The sequence below is a fragment of the Triturus cristatus genome, chromosome 3_2 (assembly GCF_964204655.1).
Source record: "Triturus cristatus chromosome 3_2, aTriCri1.1, whole genome shotgun sequence".
Lineage (NCBI taxonomy): Eukaryota > Metazoa > Chordata > Amphibia > Caudata > Salamandridae > Triturus > Triturus cristatus.
The window spans coordinates 520,644,848-520,666,769 of NC_140584.1; the positions used below are offsets into that span (position 1 = coordinate 520,644,848).

The 21,922-nt window shown below is 44.5% G+C and overlaps 1 protein-coding gene across 1 annotated transcript in view; it reads left to right on the forward strand.

The window, feature by feature from the left end:
• Positions 1–21,922, forward strand: part of OVCH2 (ovochymase 2) — an 881,024-nt gene that overhangs the window by 12,557 nt on the left and 846,545 nt on the right. The window contains exon 2 of the mRNA XM_085648218.1: positions 18,699–18,808. Within this exon, the coding sequence (XP_085504344.1) occupies positions 18,699–18,808 (110 nt within the window). The remainder of the gene's footprint in view (positions 1–18,698; positions 18,809–21,922) is intronic.

Sequence of the window (21,922 nt, forward strand, 5' to 3'; positions counted from 1 at the left end):
CACGTCTTTATTTCTTTGCACCAAAAACTTAATCGCATCAACATCTTTGCAACACTTTCGTTGCCCTGCGTGTAGCATCTAAAAGGTACATTGACTTAAAGTGTCGCATCTAAGAACTTAAGAGAACTAAGCAAAGTTCTACCATCTAAAGTAACAGTATTGTGTATTTTTGTTGTTTAATGGTCTTGTGATAAATCTATATAAAGAATTCGTACTTTTGATATAAAACCTGTGTGGTGTCCATTTGTAGTGTTGTCACTTGATTACTGTATGTGTTCACAAATGCTTAACACACTGCCTCTGAGATAAGCCTGCCTGCTCGTGCCAAGCTACCAAGGGGGTGAGCAGGGGTTATTTTAGGAGTATACCCCTTTACCCTGACTAGAGGAGGAAGTCCCTATTTGTCACAAGTGCATACCTGTGCCAACTAGAGACCCCCAAGTCTAACAGTGCTTCTCCAGTGTTGCAAAGCCGTCATGTGCCCTGGGCAGCCCCCAACGTTTTGCTGACTGGTACTGGTGGTAACTGACTCTGACTGACCCTGTGTTCTGCCTAACCAGGGCCAGTGCTATTCTGAAAGAGACACTAAGAATACAGTGAAAACACCTACATACCCTTGGGTGCACTATGGGTTAAGGTACCCCATGATTGCCATGACCTCCCCTATAAGGCACTAGTACATAATAGGGCAGGGGGATTGAAACTACCTTTAAGTCCCTAGTATATAATATGGCATGACAGTTTAAAGGCCAGCAGCCTTTCTGCAGTTGCATGTGTGCACTGCTGAAGCCTGAGGTCAGTTTAAAAGCAGCCCTGTGTTGCAGAACTGCTTTTAAAATGCAAATTGTGTCTAAACTCGACTTTTGTGTTTGTGACCCTTATAAATGGATAAACTACAATGTTGGGGCATATTGGGCAGCTGGGAGCACTGTGAAGTGATGATCTGCAATATTCTGATATAATCAAAACCCCTAAAGTCTTTCATAGGTGTTCCAGTGGTGGGGGGTCCTGTAGGTATAAGCAGGGTCCTTATGTAGTCCCTAGTATTGGATACATTGGCCAGTTCATTTTTCCATTGCAGATCCCAAGCCCATAGGTTAACATTGCAAGAGGTTAATAATTAACAACTGGAGAAAGGAAAGCCATAAAACTAGGATTAAATGACTCAGTAGACTGGTAATGATAAACGCAACAAAATGGTATTATTGAATTTATTCTAAAATGTACAGACAAGAAGTTATAAGACTTTCTTGTCTGTAAGCCACAATTCAGCCCTCTAGTGCTCTGCCTTGATTGGTCAGAGATAAGTGGATTAGCCTGGCTGTTTGAAGAGGTGATAAATGACCCCTGGGGTTAGGAAGCCTTTCTGGGAGGAGAGGTTGCTGGGCATAGGAATGCCAGGGGGAGGGGTAGTAAATAATGCTCTTCAAGGGAAGGAGACAAGCTGGAGAAATCATTTTCATTTACACCTCTTCCCTGCCCCACAGCCAGATGGGGGGATTAAGGAGGAATTCATATATGTAACGGGAGTGGACCTATGCAGATGAAGCCATCCTGTAAGCTGGTTTAGTTAGTTAGTTCTGCTCCCTCTGCTAGAAAGTCAGCCATGATGAATTTTGGAGAAATTGTGCTCTCTGGGAGAAAAGAATGCCATACTTGAGAGTAGAAGGGTCCATGCCGAGGAGTTTGATTTGCACCAACCAGGCCTTGCACTCTGAATATTGCGCCTGTTGCACAATCTGAAAATACAGCCCTGTGGACCACCTTGCTTCAAAAGGACTAAAGAGTGGACTCCCTGCAAGCTTAAGATTAACAGAGCTCACCTGGACCACCACCACCAAGAATCCCCAGCATGGAGAACTAACAGTGAATTTGTAAGCGTTTTGTCCAAGTGGACTGTGGGAGCTGAAGTCCCTTTCAAGGACCATCTTGGTGATTCCAGGCCCTTGGAGTACATTTTGGACACTTTGAGACCCTTTGGGGAAGTTCAGGAAGAAGTTCCAGAGGTTTGGGGGAAGTTTGGGGCAACCTTGGAAACAAAGCTCCATAAGTGAACTGACTCGACCTGGCAAGCCAAGCAGGTGACCCTCAACCACGAGCTGGCCTGCCGTCCAGGTTCCTCCTACTGAAAAGCTCTAGAGGTCTGACTTCCAGAGTTTGTGGAAACCCAAGCCGGCGAACCCTCACCGAATCCGGCCTAGTGAAGAGCATCGAGGAACCCCGCAAGAAAAATCTCTGTAAAAGTTTCTAATCCTGAACGTAGAAAAGGTGACTGGGACCAACCGTGAGAGCCAAGCCGCCCACCTTCAACTGCGAGCCATCCTGGATCCCTGGCTCGTCCAGCTGGAAAGCTCCGGAGGTCGGACTTCCATAAGTTTTACTGGGAGCTCGTCGCAAGGCAAGCCGGTGAACCCTCACTGAATCAGGACCGGCTGAGAGCTTCGAGGGACCCCAGGAAGAAAAGCTTCAGAAAAGTTTCTAAGTCAGAAGGTAAAAACTTTGACCGAGACCTACCTCCAGGGCACAGAGCTTCACCGTGGTCAGCCTGAAACTTTGACTTTCAGTAGGTCTAGCGCGACCAGAAGTCCCAATAGGCCCTATAGGTTTCTATGTGCTATATTGTGCTAAATCTTTAAAAAGTCATATCTCCTACATTGGATTTTTTCCTTTCAAAGATAAAAATATTTTCTATTTTTAAATTGGTGTTGGATTTTTATTGTGTGTTGTGTCTTAATTATTTACTGAATTAGTATTTTTAAATGCTTTACATACCTGTCTTTGAAGTTAAGCCGGCCTGCTCACAGCCAAGCTACCAAGGGTTGGGCATGGGAATACTTTTCTAAGACCGCCACTGAGCAATATATTGAGGTAGTGTCCTTATTACTGGGGACAGATATACTTTTGCCCCTACTAATAACCCACTTTCCAACATTCAGACCAAACACTCTTAAACTATACTGTCTAAAAATATGAATGACGTGACTCCTACACCTTGTAGTCGTATGTAACATTTCCTATACACTGATTTACACACCTATGATTGATTGCCTCTGTGCAGTGTGTGTGATGTAAAGTGCAGACACCCTGCACTGGTATGAGTGGCGCTATATAACTAATTAAATGCATCTGAGAGACTGGTTATGGAGACTTGAGCCACACTATTAAAGGGTGGTAGTGAGGGAATCCGTGGCAGAGCTGGGTTGTTGAATACCAAGGCTGTCTATTTGATTTCAGCTCCTGGCTCCTTCATCCACCAACATAATCTCCATTCAAAAATCACTCTTGAAGCTTCTTTCTCATCTTTGCTTTCTCCCTTTTCACTGTTTTCCATATTTCCCTTCCTTCTTCTGCGCATACCCCTTGATGCCTTTCTGTCTCTTGTTCTGTTTTACAGTCTGGTGGTTTAAAAACATGTACTGGTCTCTAAACAGAATGCAGATGGGCCTCACTTGCAGCCACCAGCTTGAATTAAGCACCATTAGCTTACAGCTCACACAGGAAATGCCAGAGTGGCTATTCTAGCCCTTTTTGCATTTTATCTCCTGCCTAAAGAGCAGATACACCATTTTCTCTACTTTCTACAAGACACAAGGAACCCAGCCTTCTTCCTTCCCCATGGTGAAGCACAGAAACATCACATATGACCAAAAATAAGGGCCACATGGTCAACCTCGTCTCAGAGTCCCTGGCCCATTTCTACCCAGAACAGTCTCCCAAGTTAACTGTTCCGACTCAGCGCAACTGACCCTGGTGTTAATTTGAGCCCTTTTTAATATATCTCTTCCTATCCATGTTTCTTCTGCTGGGGTACTTACATTAAAATTTTCATCGGAGAGAAAGCTGCTTCAGACCATCACCAGCTACCAGTCTCTTGTCTGTAATAGTCAGAGGGTTCCACTACTAAAGAAGGCTTGCCAACTGCACTGTGTACAGCTTCTGGTGTTTCTCATTCATGCATCCCCCCCATGTACCCTCCCACGGTATGCAAGAATAAAGAGCCTCCACAGGCAGGACTTGTTGCTTGAACTCCATGCCATCATATTCACATTCAGCCATGGCCCGTGCTGGTAAGAGCGGTGGGGACGGGTTGGGGTGGAAATTTGAGAGATGGCCACAAGGGAAAATTAAATAAAGAATTCATTTTCCCTTATTGCAGTCTGTCGAAACCCCCCACCCCTCCCACTGCTCTTACCTGTATGGGCAGTAGCTATTGGCATTAGCTGTATTTGTAAAGTGTACACGTAGTTGAAAGGCAACGGAGTGCTTTACATGGTCAAAGGCAGAGATCCAACCAGAAAGCAGAAAGTGAATCTGGATGAGAGATCCTGGGTTCTGCAATAAGAGGTGGACTCTTTACTGAGTTGTGATGTAGTGGTCTTTAAAGATGTGCATCTTCAGCTCCTTCCTAACGTGGAGCATACTTGGGGTGGTCCTGATGGATACAGGGATATAATTACAGATCCTGAGTGTGTGGATGGGGTAGGCCTGTTTCCTCGTTGTTTTATTGGTTCATGCACGTCTGTGTCCCCCTGAATGAGGGTGTCTGAATATGTCCCTGACTGGCCCGTTGATAATTTTTCATTGTTTGTTAGATATGACCTGCATGACTGGGCCTAGTACTGCAGATGAGGCCTCACCAGTGATGTGTATAGAACTTACAACTGTCTGCTGAGTTTGCACCCCGATATCCAATCCAGAAGTATTCATGCTTGCCCCACGTTGTTGACAAGTGACTTCCATAGATTGCATTCTTTGAGAGCCATCATCCCTCTGTCACCCTGGACCTAGGTTCATGCCTAGAACTGTTACGCTCCTAGCTGCCAATTGGCCACATGTCAAATGTAGGCCCTTCAGGCCATTCTGGATTTTTGGCCCACTGTACTTCGCATGCCTGGATTTCAAAGTCCATACCTATAGTTGAAAATGTAAAGATACAAGTACCAGTATGCAAAGGGCTGCTGGCTAAAGAGCCACGACTGGCTGATGAACTCATCTGTGATTTTTGTCCACTTGGAGCTTTAAAATGTAAAGTTACTCTGCTGAAAATCTAATTTGTAGTCTTCAAAAGCATAGTTTTTCCTTGAAATCCCACTTAAGCGTCCCTAATTCAAGAAGACCCACAGCTGTCACAGACAAACACAAAGAGACAGCACAGAGGGCTTGTGGTGCTAAAGCACTTGGCACACATTTTATCACAAATATGCCCTAGCAGGCCTGCGTTATCTAAACGTGGATGAGGTGCTAACTGGAGCAGTGGGGTTGTGAGGGCTACTCACATTTCGATTGTTGGTGCAATACTGTGAGTAAATCTCTTGCATTATTTGTGAATCAAACACAAGCACAACAGGCCTTAGTTGGAAAATTACGTTTTAAATTGGGAACATTGTCAGGTCATTAATGGGACAGACAAGATAATGGGGCAACTTGGTTTACACTTGGCGTGCCTGTAAAAAGGGCCCTTATCTTTCTATCTGGGTTCAGAGTCGTACTGCCTGAATAAGTGTGGCCTACCTTTAATGTTACCTGTAGACTCCATAATATCATTAGAGGCACAGTGGTCAAGTCATTGGCTTTCCCTTTTCCTGACATTGCTCTCAGGTGTATTAGTCCACTTGGTTAAGGTGATGTAATGCAAGACAGTCTATCCCAGAATGCATTATTGTGTTTAAGGAAAGTCGGGGACTGTAAAATAGTGTTTTTCCTGATACGGTATTATCTGGTACCTTTACTAGGCTTCTTAGTGAAGTGGGAATGCACATGGGAAAGTGCCCTATGCAGTCTGTGTTTCCTAATTTCAAGCCCCAGCTCCCACATGAGCCAACTGTAATCTGCGGCTGCCTCGCTTAACCCCACAGTCAGGCTCCGATAATACTTCAGTTCGAAAGACCTCGACATTGAAAACACAATAGGCAGGAAGCAGTGGTTGAAGTGGGGAAAAAAAGTAGGAGAACTGTGGGCCGAGAGTTAAAGGGCAAGAATAATCTGCAATTTGCATCCGTGGGCGCAGTCAGAGGTGTGGCCACAAAGAGCATAGCTTCCCTATTTTCAGTATTTGTTTGGCATTTGACTGATATGTTTTCCACTTAATTATGGCTGTACCATATTTGCCACATAATACATCATCTGCTGCATAATCTAACGATTTCACCCAAAAAATTGTTTGTAGCTCAAACGGATCAAAAATTACTAAAACAAATGTGACTTATGTTGCTGCGAAGTGGAGGGCCCTTTGCAAAGGTCGACTGGTTACCTTTTTCACTGGTGCATTTGTAGGTTACACAGTTACTAATGAGGCAGAAGCTTTGCAGAGGCTGTTAGTATGTCTAAAAATGTCAAAATAATAAAGTATCATAAAATATACCGCATTATGCTTCATCCTTTTTTTGCTGCATAATTAAGGCAACACTGCGACATAATTTTGTCCTCCATTGCTGCACAACTCCAGTGGTCTGAAAGCAGGCAACTCATGTTGAAAGTGTTTTTGCATGAAGCAGAGACCATGAAGTTTGCGAACTTAGTTTGGTGTGCATGCAAATCCTACTTTGCCAATCCCTGGTAAGTTAAACTAATACTGCTGAAAAAGGCCAATGGAGGTATAAATGGGTGAGGTGGACTGGCCTCAATGTTTTTGTGACCTCAGTGACAGAGTCACTTTCTCTGTAGGGTGAGCTTCTTCGTATGCCTGCCCGGAAGACTGGCGGTGAACTTCAGTATGGATTGTGGTGGACAGGCATTAAGGTTCATGTTCACTTGCCACTGCTAGGGTCCACCTGCTGGTGCTAAGACACCAGGGCTTCTAAGGTCTTGTGTGGACTTCTAAGGTCTAGCATGGGAATGTCCTCCCTCAGGAGAGTGGTCTGGGAGACTGGTCATGAAGGCTGAACCTAGTTCTCCAGTTCCAAATTCGGCTGCTCTGGTCAGCGTGATGCATCCTCTCCCACACTGAACACCATACTGCCCCACGGAGAGAAACTAACGCTGCCTTCAGCTACAACTCAATTGTGCTGCGACTCAATTTAAATTATGCACCTGACAAGAGTAATATGCTGCCAGAAAAAAAAGTAATAACATCCTGGAAAAAGCAAACACTCAGAGGGAATGCAAGGATAAATAAAGCATGTGAAATGTAAGCAGGAACAACATGGTTACCTTAATGGTTTTAAACTCATTATTCAGAAATCAGTGAGTGATTTAGCCTGACAAGTTCAGGACATGACTACAGGACCTGGAAGGGACCCGTTTCAATGTCCATTGCTTATATCCCTACAAAATGTAAGCAGTTTGGGTGAAAAAAGACCACATCCCTGAACACAGAGCCGCGGCACACATCTTATAAGCTGAAGTAATTAAAACAGTTGAAACCGATCACATTAAAGGTTTTCCACTCCACACATAAACCAGGTATTGCAGTACCTCCAGAAATGGTGCACTTCCCCTCCCTGGGAAAACAATGTTGTTCAAAGAAAGAAGATAAAAAGAAAGTAGTGCTTCCCTGGCAAACTCTGTAAAGTGGCGCAAATGTGTGTGGGTGTAAATAACACCAATCTGAGCTGTCTTGACCACTCTGTATTGCTTTATTTAGTAACATTTTTTCTCTCTGTCCCAAGGTTGCACTTTGGAATAGAAAAAGGTCAGAAAATGAAGACATTTCCAGCCAAAGTGTTTCATTCTCATTTCACAGGGGAACAAATAAAGAAAAGGAGAGGCAAGAGCTGTCTCTTGAAATCAGCAGTGAGGAGGAGCGAGACAGAGACAGAAAAGGAGGAAGGGATGGATGGAGGAATAAAGAGAGAGGGAGGGGAGGAGGGCAGTTGCCAGAGCCGGCAGCAGGAGAAGTGGACACTGCCCTTGCCTTCTCTGGCCAGGAAGGAAAAGCGACAGAGTTGTTTTTCCTTCTCTGCCCGTCCCCAACGGCTAAGCATTATTGCAGCATAACAAAGGGCAGAGGGCAGAGGGCAGGTGGCCTATATGACTGGAAGCAGGTCAGGGGTCAAGTGCAGGGCCATTATAGGTAGCTCCTTCTCGCGCTAACGGCCCTGCGAATAACAGAAGGGAGAGGTCAAAATTAATTTGTCCCCTCGCCCCCACCACCTTGTCCCCCCAACTCCAAAATCTGGGGGATATATCCCCCACGTCCCCCACACTTCCTATGCCCATGCCCATAAACACAGACGCTCTGCGGTGCATCTGAGCTCTTCATTATTGGCCTTGCGTGATGTCTTGGTGCATGTATTGAGGCGCAGTGCTTTTTACGCTAGGGTCCCTGGTCTGTGATGTTTTTACCTTTTTGAATTGCAACCTAGTTTGCAGATTGAAAGTAGCAGATAGCGTCGTGGTTTGTAGTTTATTTGTTTGAAAGAATGAATGAAAATATTTTGTAGAGGACCACAGCTTCCCGAAGAGGCATTCCAGTGCTATAGTGAGGCCACAGCAATGGGAACCAGACCAAGGCCTGTTAAAAAGCCGAGGGGCCATATTTTCAATGAAATGGCACAGCGTGGAGCTGCAAGCAATTCTGCTGCACCGAGTTGCATCATTTAAAAAACTGAGGGATGTGTCGTATTAACAAGATTAGGGTACACCCCTGTGCTCTTCCCTGCACCAGCGCACAAACAGCAGCTCTGCACCAACGAAGGCAACCTTCCAACATGGTGTTGCAGGGATGATTGTGGTTTTGCAGGAAGGGCAGCATCAGTGCACAAAAACAATCATCAATGGTGTTTTGCTGCTTCTATGTGTCCTGCAGAATGCAGAAAGAGCAAAATACGCAGAGAAATGAAAGTATTTCTCCTCGTTGTGCCACTTTATTTTCTCCCTTGGAACCTCTACTTATTCATGCAAAGATCCAATATGGTGTTCCCCTAGTTACTTAACAATAAGCACCTGTCATAAACAAGTGAAAAGGGGTGTGTAGTGTGAAAGGAAATACAGAAATTAAGTTAGAAGCCTCCTAAACTAGTAAGAGCAATAAACAAAGACACAAGTTCTGTTAAAACATGCAGCTTTTAACCTCTAGCACTCATCACTAATTTCTATGCAATAACTTTTTGCTCTTTTTCAGAATTGTGATTTTTCATAATAATATCCCATGTGATGCCCATACAGGCCAGATTATACACAATTTATTGCACTGCAGAGCAGCGTTGCAATATCATTTGCAAAGACCCCTCTTTGACAAAATGATTTTTGCATCATGCTTTGGATCAGAACACACAATAGGCTGAGGCATAAAAAAGTACTCACATTCAGAAACAAGCAACACTTCTTGCTGTTTTTAGATCTGTGTTTTGACACTGCAGACGTTTCAGCCATTGCCTTGATAATTTATCGATCGTGTCTTATCTCAACTCAGTGGCGTGTTACTCCCTCACCTAATGTAATCGGCTCTTTGGGTGTAGACTTCCACATCTAATCAAGAACTTTCATTGAACTGGAGAAGGGAATATTTACCACCGTAGGCCTTACTTTCAGCTCCTCCATGCTCATTTCAATGTGTTCCCGCTCTGCTTCCTTCCACTTCTGTGTGTCACCTATTCAATCCTCCCCAGCATCGCTCGTACCCACTTTCCCAATGCAGACTGCTGTACCTTAGCCATTGCTAGAAATCTCTCAAGTCAATGCGAAAGTACTTTCTGTAGCAGGCTGCAGTATCCTAAACACTTACTAGATATCACATAGGCCATGGGTAATCACAGACATTTTCCCAGGGGCCATATAGCCTGGTCTGTGGTGTGACCAAGGTCCACATTGATGCCAGCAGGGTGGCGGTTGGATGTGAGGCGTGGGGGTGTGTAAGGTGGGTGTAAGGGAAGTCAAGCATATACAGCTGGTGGCTGGATTCTACAACGTAAAATCAGAAAACTTCAGGTCAATCCCGGCTTCTCCCACTTGGCCAAATTGTGTGATCATATGCAATTGTTTTATTTCACTTTCCCTCCCTTTTCTTCATTATCACATATAAGAGGATCTTGAAATACATGATCTCAGAATGTACGCTGTATGAAACCTTCTTCTGTGTTTGATTATATGAACTATAATGTTGTTCATGTATAGCAGCAACCAAGACCACCCAAAGGGTGCACATAACAATGGACTTCCCTCTTAGTTCACTATTGGCATTGTTTTCAGGGTGGTGGAAGCATGATTTCTAAATTCATGATTGGAAACTATCTCGTTAAAAAAAAATTCTCATTGTACTGATATAATCTGATATACTAAGGTGAAACGGTTATCTGTGTTAATTAAATACACTTTTGAATTTTGAAGATACTTTTACATACTTGTTGCAAGATGTCATTAAAACTGAAGGTGTTCCTAAAGTTAAGTGGTGCAGGTCACCTTCGTTACTTTCTTTCTTTAACTTCGGTTAACTTGTAAATAAACGCTTGCCTGTTTAACATCTTTTTAATGTTAGTGCTGAGTGGAGTAAACAGCAGCCCAGTGCTGCTGTTGACAAGGGGGCCATATGTGGCCCCCGGGCTGTACTTTGAGTAACACTGCCATAGGCATTACACACCCATTTTCTACAAAACTGCCACCTCAGGGCAGCCAGTAAATATATAAGCTGCAAAGGAAGAAGTAGGCTAGGCATGGTCGGTAGGCTAGGTATGTGATAGAAATGGGGTCTCTAGTTGGCAGTGGTTTGCGCCCTGTACAAGTAGGGACCCTCACTCTAGTCATGTTCAGGGAGTCACAAAGCTAAGATCCTCTTCTCACTCTCTTGGTAGCTTGGCACGAGCCATCAGGCTTATCTCAGAGGCAATACGTAAAGTATTTACACACACACGCACACACACACACACACGCATGCACGCACACACACACTCTCTCTCTCTCTCTCTCTCTCTCTCTCTCTCTCTCTCACTCTCTACAGGGCACTTTAGATAATGCCAAGCTTGGTGCAGACAAACGCACAGCTTTGGAAGCACAAATCACTCCTGTTGAAATATTGGAGGCAATCAATTCACTTGCATTAGGAAAAGCTACTGGACTTGATAATCTGCCCCTAGAGTTCTTTAAAGACTTTTTTAGTATACTAAGGTGCCGATTCCGATCCTGTAAAACCCGGGTAAAAATGGTCGTACGGAGCGTTTTCTCCGTACGACTCGTACCCGGGAATTCCACCGTACAGACCAGCAAGTACGATTCGTACAGAAATACCATTTCCGTACGAATCGTAAAAAACACTTTACGGCTAAAAAATACATACAATTCCGATCCTGGACAGCGCGTACGCGACGTCCGTACGGAGTCAGGCAGCGTTTTACGGACCAGCAAGTACGATTCGTACCCACAGCACTCCGCACGGCTATATTGTTACGGGAGCCAAAAAGTGCCGGAAAAACTAAGTACGCCGCGATGCACAAGGAAAAGGGGGCCCGCTACGTGACGTACACACCATCACCCACATCGTACGTGTCATTATGTACTGTGCATACCCCAACATTGCATATGTACGGACTGTACACCCCACCCCCGTATGTTCGCGCCGTACCCCCAGCCCCGTATGTATGCGCCGTACCCCCAGCCCCGTATGTACGCGCCGTACCCCCAGCCCAGCCCCGTATGTACGTGCCGTACCCCCAGCCCCGTATGTACGTGCCGTACCCCCACCCCAGCCCCGTATGTATGTGCCGTACCCCCAGCTCCATATGTACGTGCCGTACCCCCACCCCGGCCCCATATGTATGCGCCGTACCCCCAGCGCAACGCTGGGGTGGGGGTACGGTGCGTACATACGGGGCTGGGGGTATGGCACGTACATACGGGGCTGGGGTGGGGGTACGGCACGTACATACGGGGCTGGGGTGGGGGTACGGCGCGTACATACGGGGCTGGGGTGGGGGTACGGTGCGTACATACGGAGCTGGGGTGGGGGGCTGTACGACTCTTACCCCGGGCACAAGTGTACCCGGGGTAGGGGTCGTACACAGTTCGCTCCGTACAGGACATTTTCTATACGCTTGTGCATTCGGAACGCCGGTAAGGATCGGACTTGTGCGCTCGGACTTCAGTTTTACGACTCGTACGTAAAACTGTCCGGGGACGTCTCGTAGACTTTTCCTGAGGCGATTCGTATGTATTTTTCCCGTACGAATCGTACTTCACCGTTTGTATGGTACTTGTACAATTCGTACGTAAAAAAATACGGATACGAGTCGTACGGGGAAAAAAAATACAGGATCGGAATTGGCCCCTTAGTAGGGACTTCCGTTCTGTAATCTCAATGGCTCTGTCTGGGATTATCCCTCCATCGTGGAAAACAACGAATATAATTATATTTAGAAAGAAAAACAAACCCCTCCTTAGCCCTGTGTCCTATAGGCCCATTTCACTAATAAACGCAGACAAAGAAATTTACGCAAAGGTGCTGGCTAATAGGCTAGGAAGAGTTATTCCTTCCGTGGTATCACTGGGAGGGGAACGGTTGATCATGTTAAGAGGGTAATAGTCCTGTGTGATATTTCTCAGGCTACGAGGACACGTATGGGTTTGATATTACTCGATGCTGAAAAAGCATTTGATTGGGTATTGTGGGTCTTCTTATGGGTGGCTTTAGCTTGGAGAGGGCTTGGCCCAAGTTTTTTATTAAATCTATCCAGGCACTGTATCAGGTACCTAATGCACTACTGCAGATAATGGGGGCTGAATCTGATAATATATCGCTCACTAGAGCCACAAGGCAAGACTGTACCTGTTCACCGCTGCTGTTAGCCCTCTATATTGATCCCATTATAACATTGCTTGAGAGCAGCAAACTTATATGGCCTGTAGAGACAGAGTAGGCAGAGTATAAAGTATTGGCCTATGCAGATGACATGGCAGTGGTTATGGTGGAATCCGAAGCTCTATGCTTGAAATGGAAAGAGCCTCTATGTATTTTGGCAAACTCTCTGGCTGTAGATTAAATGAGGGGAAGACACAGGTGATCTGCCGTAAATGTGGATTTGGACGATCATCGAGTGGTGGAAGAGACGGTGTACTTAAGTATCAGGATAACTGCAGCTTTGGATCATCTAGTAGAAATCAATTTGGCCCAGTTACTGAATAATATCAGCCAGCAACATATGAGAATCAATCATTTGCACCTGTCATTTGTGGGGAGGTGCTAAAAATTACGATATTGCCAAAACTGTTATAGGTATTTAGGGCGGTTCCCATGGAGATTAATAGGTCCTGGCTGACTAAATTTGAAAGCTTTTGTTCCGGCTTTGTGTGGGAATTTAAGAAACCTAAAAGGGCAGCTAAATATATGGCTCTCCCTAAAAGCAGAGGGGAGTGGAGATACCCAACCTTACATTTTATTATTGGGCCTGCATGTTTCAGAATATGGGGATTCTTATTTTGGGCAGGACTGCTCGGCTGCACACGGCCGAGACACCTACAGTCTATGAGTTAATTCTAGGGATAGAGGCTAGGGGCTTCTTCTCGAAGAATCTTGAACCAAGCTAATACAAGAAGACCAGATTTAAAATATTAAGGGGAACATTTAGGGCATGGAGGTAGGTAGCACGGATAGCTTGAGAAACTAAACTTAATCGCTATACACCTCTATGGTGTCAGCCGGTGCTCCCAAGTATATTCCATGACAAAACAGGTGAGATATGGGCACAGAATGGTATCATTGTATTGGGCCATCTTTATGTGGTGGGGCAGTTACACTATTTTAGCGAGTTACAGAATACCTTTGGCTTAACCACGGGAGATTTAAAATTTATTTTACAGATACAACATTTTCTTTGGAAATTAGATAGGAGACAGATCTCAGTCTGTCTAGTCCCCCTGATAGAACATCATGTTATCACAATCAGTCACATGTATTTATTTTTGTATATAGCACATGCTCACCTCTATTCACTTCACTTCCCTTTCACTGTTCCACCACTTGAAGCACCTGCTGTTATTTGAATAAATATGACATTTGAATTGTAATGTCAAAGATTCACTTTTTGCATTATGCGAATTAAAATTGTTAAAATAAATGAATTAAACTCATAATTGAAATCCATGTAAGACAATATTGCCCGTGAAGGTCTAAGGCCATTCTTCCCTCTTAGTGACAACTCCTTTTTCATCAAAATCAACTTTCTAAAATGGAATTTACAGACAAGCAATTTAAAGGCCAACTTTACCAAAAGATATATTTTTAAATTGTTGAGTCCAGAGACCCCAAACTCCAAATCTCTATCGATTCCCAATTCGAAGATGCACTTGTAACATGTTACAAGCCATCTCCCATGCTAACCTATGTCAGTGATAGGCCTTGCTGTAGTGGAAACGAAATTAGCAGTATTTTACTACCAGGACATGTAAAACACAACAGAAGATGTCCTCATATATTGCACCCTGCTCATGGGGCTACCTTGGGCCTACCTTAAGGATGCCTTACACGTCATAAGTGGGAATGTTTGGATCAGGCAAGTGGGTGCACTTGCCAGTTTTACATGGTCGTTTAAAACTGCTCGCACAAACACTACAGTGGCAGGTCTGAGACATGTTTGCAGGGCTACTCATGTGGGTGGCACAATCAGTGCTGTAGGCCCAATAGTAGCATTTGATTTACAGGCCCTGGGCACATCTGGCTCACTTTACTAGGGACTTACTAGTAAATCAAATATGCCAACTATCAATTAACTAATCACTAACACAATAAGATAAGGAGCACTTGCACTTTAGCACTGGTCAGCAGTGATAAAGCTAGCAAAAACGAAATGCAGCACACATCAAAACAGTAGGTCAGAGGCAAAAAGACAGGGGAAACCACACCAAAAGGTGCCAGGTCTAATAGTATTGAATGCCAGCTAAGGTAGGTTAAGTATGGTAGGTGGGAAGGTATTGTAGGTAGGTATGGTAGGTTAGATATGCAAGGTACGTTTGGTAGGCATGGTTGTTAAGTAGCATGAAAGGGATTATGCACCAATAATATACATTAAAATCTATAACGGCAACATAATTATGGAGTGTTTTTTATTTATTGAATTTAAAATTAATAAAATGCCACATTTCTAGAAATATGTTAATCATACATTTCAATGGAGCATGTTTCTCAACCTTTATGTCCTGAATTCACTTGAACCCCAATTTGAGACTGATCGACCTCGCCATTATTGCAGGTTCCCCAAACTTTTTGCTCTTTGACTCCTATTTTTCTGACCCTGTTTTCTTTGGTTGTAGGGCCTTGGCACTGCTGACCACTGCTAACGTGCTAAAGTGCATATGCTCTCTATGTAAATTGTGATTATGATTGGTTATCCATGTTTGGCATATTTGATTTACTGGTCAGTCCCTAGTAATGAGCACTGTGAGTGCCCAGGGCCTGCAAATCAAATGATACTAGTGGGCTTGCAGAACTGGTTGTGCCACCCACATGAGTAGCCTTGTAAATGTGTCTAATACTGCCACTGCAGTGTCTGCATGCACAGTTTTTAAACTGCCATGTTGACCTGGCAAGTGCCCCCACTTGCCAGGCTCTAACCTTCCCATTTCTTTGCATGTAAGTCACCCCTCAGGTAGGCCCAAGGTACCCCCATGGGCAGGGTGCGGTTTATGTGAAAGGTAGGACATGTTCAGGTGTATTTTACACGTCCTGATAGTGAAATACTGTGTATTTCGTTTTTCACTATTGAAAGGCTGTCTGTCCCATAGGTTAACATTGGAGCTGCCTTGTAACATCTTACAAGTGGAACTTGCCAGTGGGACATGATAGAGAAATGGCGCTTAGGCTCTCTGTACTCAGAATTTAATAACACACCTTTTAGTAAAGGTGATTTTTTAATTATGTGTTTGAAAATATCACTTTTAGAAAGTGGGCATTTTTGTGCTCTACCATTCTGTGTGCCTCTGCCTGTTTGTGTATTCCCTGTCTGATTTTGGAGTGATAGGAGCTGGGGATGTGCATTCACTCTAGACAGTCACAAGGGGGTTGAGGTGTGTTCTGCCTTGCCTGGGTGACTCATTGCTAGGCTGAATAGACCTGGTCTGCATTTAGAGTGGTGGGAGGAGTTTTGCTAGCATCTGAATAGGCTGGGTCTCCTTCGCACAATGCTATCTCCACTCCCTGTGGTCAAGCTGGACCAGGGAGGTCCAAACTGGTTTGGACTGAGCTCAAAGACTCTGAAGCAAAGAGAAGAATGGATAAATGGGGTATACGTAGGAGACCTTAAACCCAAGTACTTTAGATTACTTCTGGAAACAAGAGGACCCAACCAAGAATAAGAGTTGTGTGAGGAGTGCTGCCATTTCTGTGTGAGGGGTGGGTTGGCCTGCAGTTACTGCTTCTATCTGTGGCAGAAGAAAAGGACTCCCTCTTTTTGCCCTGCTGTGGTATCCTGTTTGAGAAGATCTCCAATGGCTTGTGTGTGCTTGCCTCCTCTTGGAAGTCTCGGGGAAATCAAATATCTCAACAGAAGATCCCTGCTGGATCCCCAAGTAACCTGCCTGGAAGGAGAGCTGGGAGAGCCGTGTGGGGAGAGCTGCCCCTGATGTGTGTGTGTGGGGTGGGTCAGCCTGCATTTGCTGCTCCTGCCTAAAGCAGGAGAAAGGCTGAACTGTTCTTCACCTTTTTGAGCAGGTAAGCGAATGTTGAGTGCTTCATTTGTGGCACAAACATGTGGAGAATGCTCCCCCTTTCACGAATGAGCACTCTAGAGGAGCGAGTGTGAGCACGACTTAATTTTGCAAAGAGGATATACCGACGTGTGCAACTTCGGCAGGTGGCAATTGCCTTTTTGCAAGGAAGGCACGACGATCAACGCCGAGAGGACCAGGTGCTGAAGGGAGGCACCACAGGGTCCTGTGTTGCTCCTGCCGCCACCCCAGGGGAAATCCCTCACCAGCGCGGAGCCCCCAGCAACGCGTAGTTGCAGAGTCACGCCCATGACATCAGTGGCCTGCCCGCAAGAGAAAAGAGTGCCTCAACCTGTCCTTCCCGTTGAGGTGATCAAGCAGTTCCAGGGCCTCGCTTAGGCCGAGTGAGCCACCAGTGCCCAATGGATCATCTCAATGGTGAAGCTGGGGATGTGTTTAGTAGCAGCGCTGCAAGAACGCTGGCAGGTGCCTTCCAGCACATGCAGCGGGGGCTTGTTTTGCAGCTGCACTGCACGAACGCGGGCAGCTATCTGACACCACGTGAAAGGGGGCGGACCCAGCGAGGTCTCCCCACTGACAGTGTCTCTATGCACCCCACCCAGCTGTAACGTACCTCAATGACTGGCGGCAATACGGGGAGAGTTCACGAGTGGAAACTGGCCACATGTAAGGAAAACGTCCTGGAATTACCGTGCAACCTTGAATAAGAGCACAGAAACAGATTGAAACAGAAGCGCTTGTATTCCAAATATATCAGTCCTGACTTAAGGATATTCCAAAAAGCAATATGTATGGTGTATCCTCCTATCAATACCAATTCAATAGAGGTCACATAGAAATATCATATTCCAACAGACTCATGTATTCGTGTTGTAAATTCTTCTTTTATTTTTCTTTAAAGCCTTAGGTCAATCAGGCCAGCCAAAGAGTTTTGTCCGTAAGGACTTCATCAGGGTTTATTCATTTGATACCTTGAGCATCACCATCTATGAGAGAATGTCCCTCCAATCAATAAAGTCAATAGCATGACATCCTCACTGTGGGATATGTGTAAAGGAACGCCGAACAGTCTCCAACCCAACACGCAAAATCTTGTGATCACTTAGCAGTTGGTTCATGAACAGTTGAGCGCTTACTTTTGCTGTTTAAGAAATATAGCCACACAAACTAGTTCGACCATCAGACAGCCCACACTGCTCTGTTCTCTTTGTTGTTGATTCTAATAAGAGCACAGGTGCACCGATGCCCTATGTTCAGTGGTTTTAATTACCACATCACCCATAATAGAAGTGGTGGTGTGATGTATCTGTCTGACAAAGGTATTAGGGGTATGTAGTAATTTATGGGGATAAGATGATTCTTGTGTTTTCCTCTTCCTGTCCTAACTGCTGCATTTCATGCCCTGACATTGTGATAAATGTATTTTCGGATCTTTGTAAAGACAGGACAGTGAGTATCATTTTCAGTACCTGCATAATGTGTACAGTGATGGTGTAGGGTGTTTCTATGACCTATGCAACATAAAAGTATTTGCTGCAATATGCTAACTGTGATGATTATGACAATTGCCTAGTTAGCAAAGGAATTGTGATTTATGTGATTGTGGTCTATGTGTTTCTATATAATATAAGAGACATTTTATTAAACCTGGTGTGGAGTCTCTTTTGTGGTGTGTAATGTGTCACTTGTGTGTGTGTGTGTGTGTGTGTGTGTGTGTTGCGCAAACACTTTACATATTGCCTCTGGGATAAGCCTGACTGCTCTGCCAAGCTACCAAGGGGGTGAACAGGAGTTATCTTGGGTGTGTACCTCCCTTACCATGACTAGAGCGGTGGGTTCTGCCTGGCTTAGGTGCATACCCTAGGCGACCAGAATGCATATTTCTAACAGTGACAAATTGTTGACCTCCAGCAAAAGCTTGCTATAATTCATTAACACTTATATGGAGATAAACATCTGTTGTAGGACAGAGATGGAAAATCACATTTTTTTTAAAGATGTTCGGAAATGTGAGCATATGCTAGGTCAGACAATAATGAAGGACTGAACTATACTGTAGCATTAATGGACACATGTGTTTTAAAATCTATAATTCTTCTTTTGCCTCCTAGGAAGCAGGTGTGGAGCAGAGCCTTTGAATACCAACCCCTATGGCGTCTTTTCTTTTCTTTCGCGCATTGTTGGGGGCAGTGAGGCATCCACAGGATCACATGCATGGATGGTAAGCACAGCCAGGTAACCCCTCACAGAGAGGTGATGAGATGTGTGTCATTAATGTTCAGCGGTGCTGCGTAGATTGAATGGGTTAATCCGTGCCTTCTACTCAATGGTGCTTTGACACATCACAAAACGTGCAAGGTAAATACTTGAGCTAACACCTCTTCATTACTCTAATGGGTAATTTGTTGTGGTCGGAGAAGTACTCCATTTTATATTCATTCCCCCTTGAGGTTAGAGATGGGGATCAGGTGCATACATAGCACTCCTGGCCCCACCCAAAAGGAGCAGCAGGGCCTGAACGGGCAGTCCATGTTATCATTCATAGCCACTGACTTTACTGTACCACTCTGGCTACTGTAACGAGAAACACTCAAATAAAGAATTCATACACCATTATTCATAGCCACTGACTAATTTTTATTTTAGTTTGGGTTTGTGGTCCGTGGCATGATTGCGCAAATATTTACTAACTGTATATTTTATGTGCATTTTGTTGCTCTGAGTTTGCAATAGTTTTAACTATGCGATAATATTATCATCTGACTAGATAACACACATAGGTCATTATATGTACTCGCGTACAAAATACTGGCCAGAGGTCTGAAGGGTGGAGAGGATCTTCCACAGAAATGGAAGCAAAATGGAGGGGTTACGTCCTCCCAAATAAGTATCAACAATTCAAAAGAGTATCCCACCCAAAAGAAACAAATGTTAGGGGTAGGCACAGTTCTCTGATAAGGAGGTCAAATCAGATTTACTAATATGACTGGAAGCAATTCCACTTTGTATAATAACCCTCACACACTCTAATAGTATTATGCTTCATCATCAGGTTCATCTTGGCTCCTAAAGGACAGGGTGGGCTCAACTGTGTTTCAGGGAGCACTTTTGAGAAAAGGCCAGGGGAGTATAAAGATTAAAAATCCTCCAAATACTCCAGGTATCCCTTTAATATGGAGTAATGGCGGATGTTAAAAACAAGTAATAGGGTGTCCCAAGGATACAATGGTCCTATGACCCTACAATCATTGTAAACATGTTTCAGCCATTGAATGGCACTATGGGTCTACGGCTTTCAGCAGGGCAAACCACAGAGAAAAACCCCTCCCTGGATTTAATATCAACAAAGTCGTTGAACAGAAAGCTGTTACACCATGTACGCCTTATGGATATACTTATCCTCAGTATGGGCGTTCAATCATTGGTTCATCCAACCCCACTAGGGTGGACTACACACGTCTCACGAGTGCAGAGAGACGGGGCAGTCCTGTAGTCAAACAGTTATCAATGATCCTGGCCCCGCAGCGCCACCTACTTGGTTCTGCAACTCCTGGCACATGCAGAACTAAGTAGGTGCCGCTGCGGGGCCAGGATCCTTGATAACTGTTTGTTTTCTGGTAGCACCCTCCCTATCAGAATAGCTCTTTGTCTCCTATACTTTTCCTCAATACTGTGATTAATTGCTTGGAAGCAGTTTTCAGTACGCAAAATAATCAACCACTTAGCTAGGCATATACAATTATTAAAAATAGCGCGAAGATGTTGCAATTTTTCTTATCAAATGCAAAAACCTGTAATTGACCTGAAAGCAGTATGGTGTATATGACGAGGTGTATGTTAGGTCGAAATAAACCTGCCCCCAAGTGCAAAGAGTAGGCGTCCAGGGCATGGTCCTTTGAGCACTTGACCATTCGGGTAACGACACAGAACCCGTCCAAGACTGACTCAGGGAAGGAATATACAAGTAGCGTTCCACCTAAAAAGGAAAAGTATTTTAAGGCACGCACAACTAAATTCTATGCACATATATTCAAGTTTTTAGGTAGGCCAATCCATTGTAACCCTCCTAAAACGGCCTCGCTCAATAATCATGGTCCTAATCACAAACCCTACAGAGTCATCACAGGAGGCAACAAACCTTGTAATTCTACTCTGTTTCGGATATCTGAGGTACAATGTGAAACCATGTGCACACATCAACGATAGTGGTAAAAAGGCCTCTTGCAACAAGATGTGGCTTTTTGCAATACAGAAAGTTAGGCCTCACTGCTTTATCAAATCTTTTAACGTTGGTGTCAACAACTTGCAAATTTAAGAGAACAGGTTTTTCAGATGTTTCCTAGTTTTACCACCCAGTAGCACTCTTTTTTCTTCTATCATGAAGAACTTGGCCAGAATTACTTGGCAGATGTTATCATACTCCTAATTCTGCTTCTTTGGATATATGCCTGACCCAAAAGCGAGAGCGAGTTTAATGACCATTTAAAACCCTCTGAGGGATCATTTTACTTAAAACTGTACCTACAATCGAGCCTTATTTCACTCTGAGGCACAATGCCAAGCAAAGGTTTTTGCTGACATGTTTCAGGTTAAGCATTCTGCACTTTGTCTCAAGTTTTCCAAAAGATTGGGCCTCAACTGATCACATTCCTTTCTGACCTTGTGACCTTGGGCCTGATTTAGATTTTTTCGGACAGAGTAATCTTCATTGGCCTGGTGGAGGACTTTATATTCACCAGGTGAAGAATACTGCACCCGTAAAATTAATAAAAGACCGCTAAGCTGGCGGCCTTTGATAATGCATTAACAGGAACCGCCGTCACAGTGGTTCTTGTCAATGCATTTTTTCTGTTTAATACAGGGCTCTCTCAGCAGGATGGGGCTCTGTACCAAACAGGTTCCTTTTTTATATATTCAAAAAGAAAATCACAAAATGGGATTTTGTTTTTGAAAATAAAAAATAAAATGCTCCCCCCCCCCCGCCATGGAAGTGCTCCCAAATTTCGAGGGAACCATTTAGCATTGTTTACTGCCCCTTACCGCCTGAGTTATCTGGCGGTGCCGGACACACTGAAAACTGACCTGCCATTCCACCCATCTATATTAGATGGGCGGAATCACAGGTCAGCCTCCAACAGCCCTTACTCTGCAGAGCCATCGGAGGGGGTAAATCAAGGCGGAGATGGAGTTGTCTTCACCATTGTTAACCCTACGTTCCGCCCACATATAAATTTGGAAGGCGGATTGAATTCTTGGTAGTAAGGATACTCCGCCGCCATTGCGTCGGAGTATCTTTACCCCCAATAATTAAATCAGGCCCTTAATCTCTGCTCAG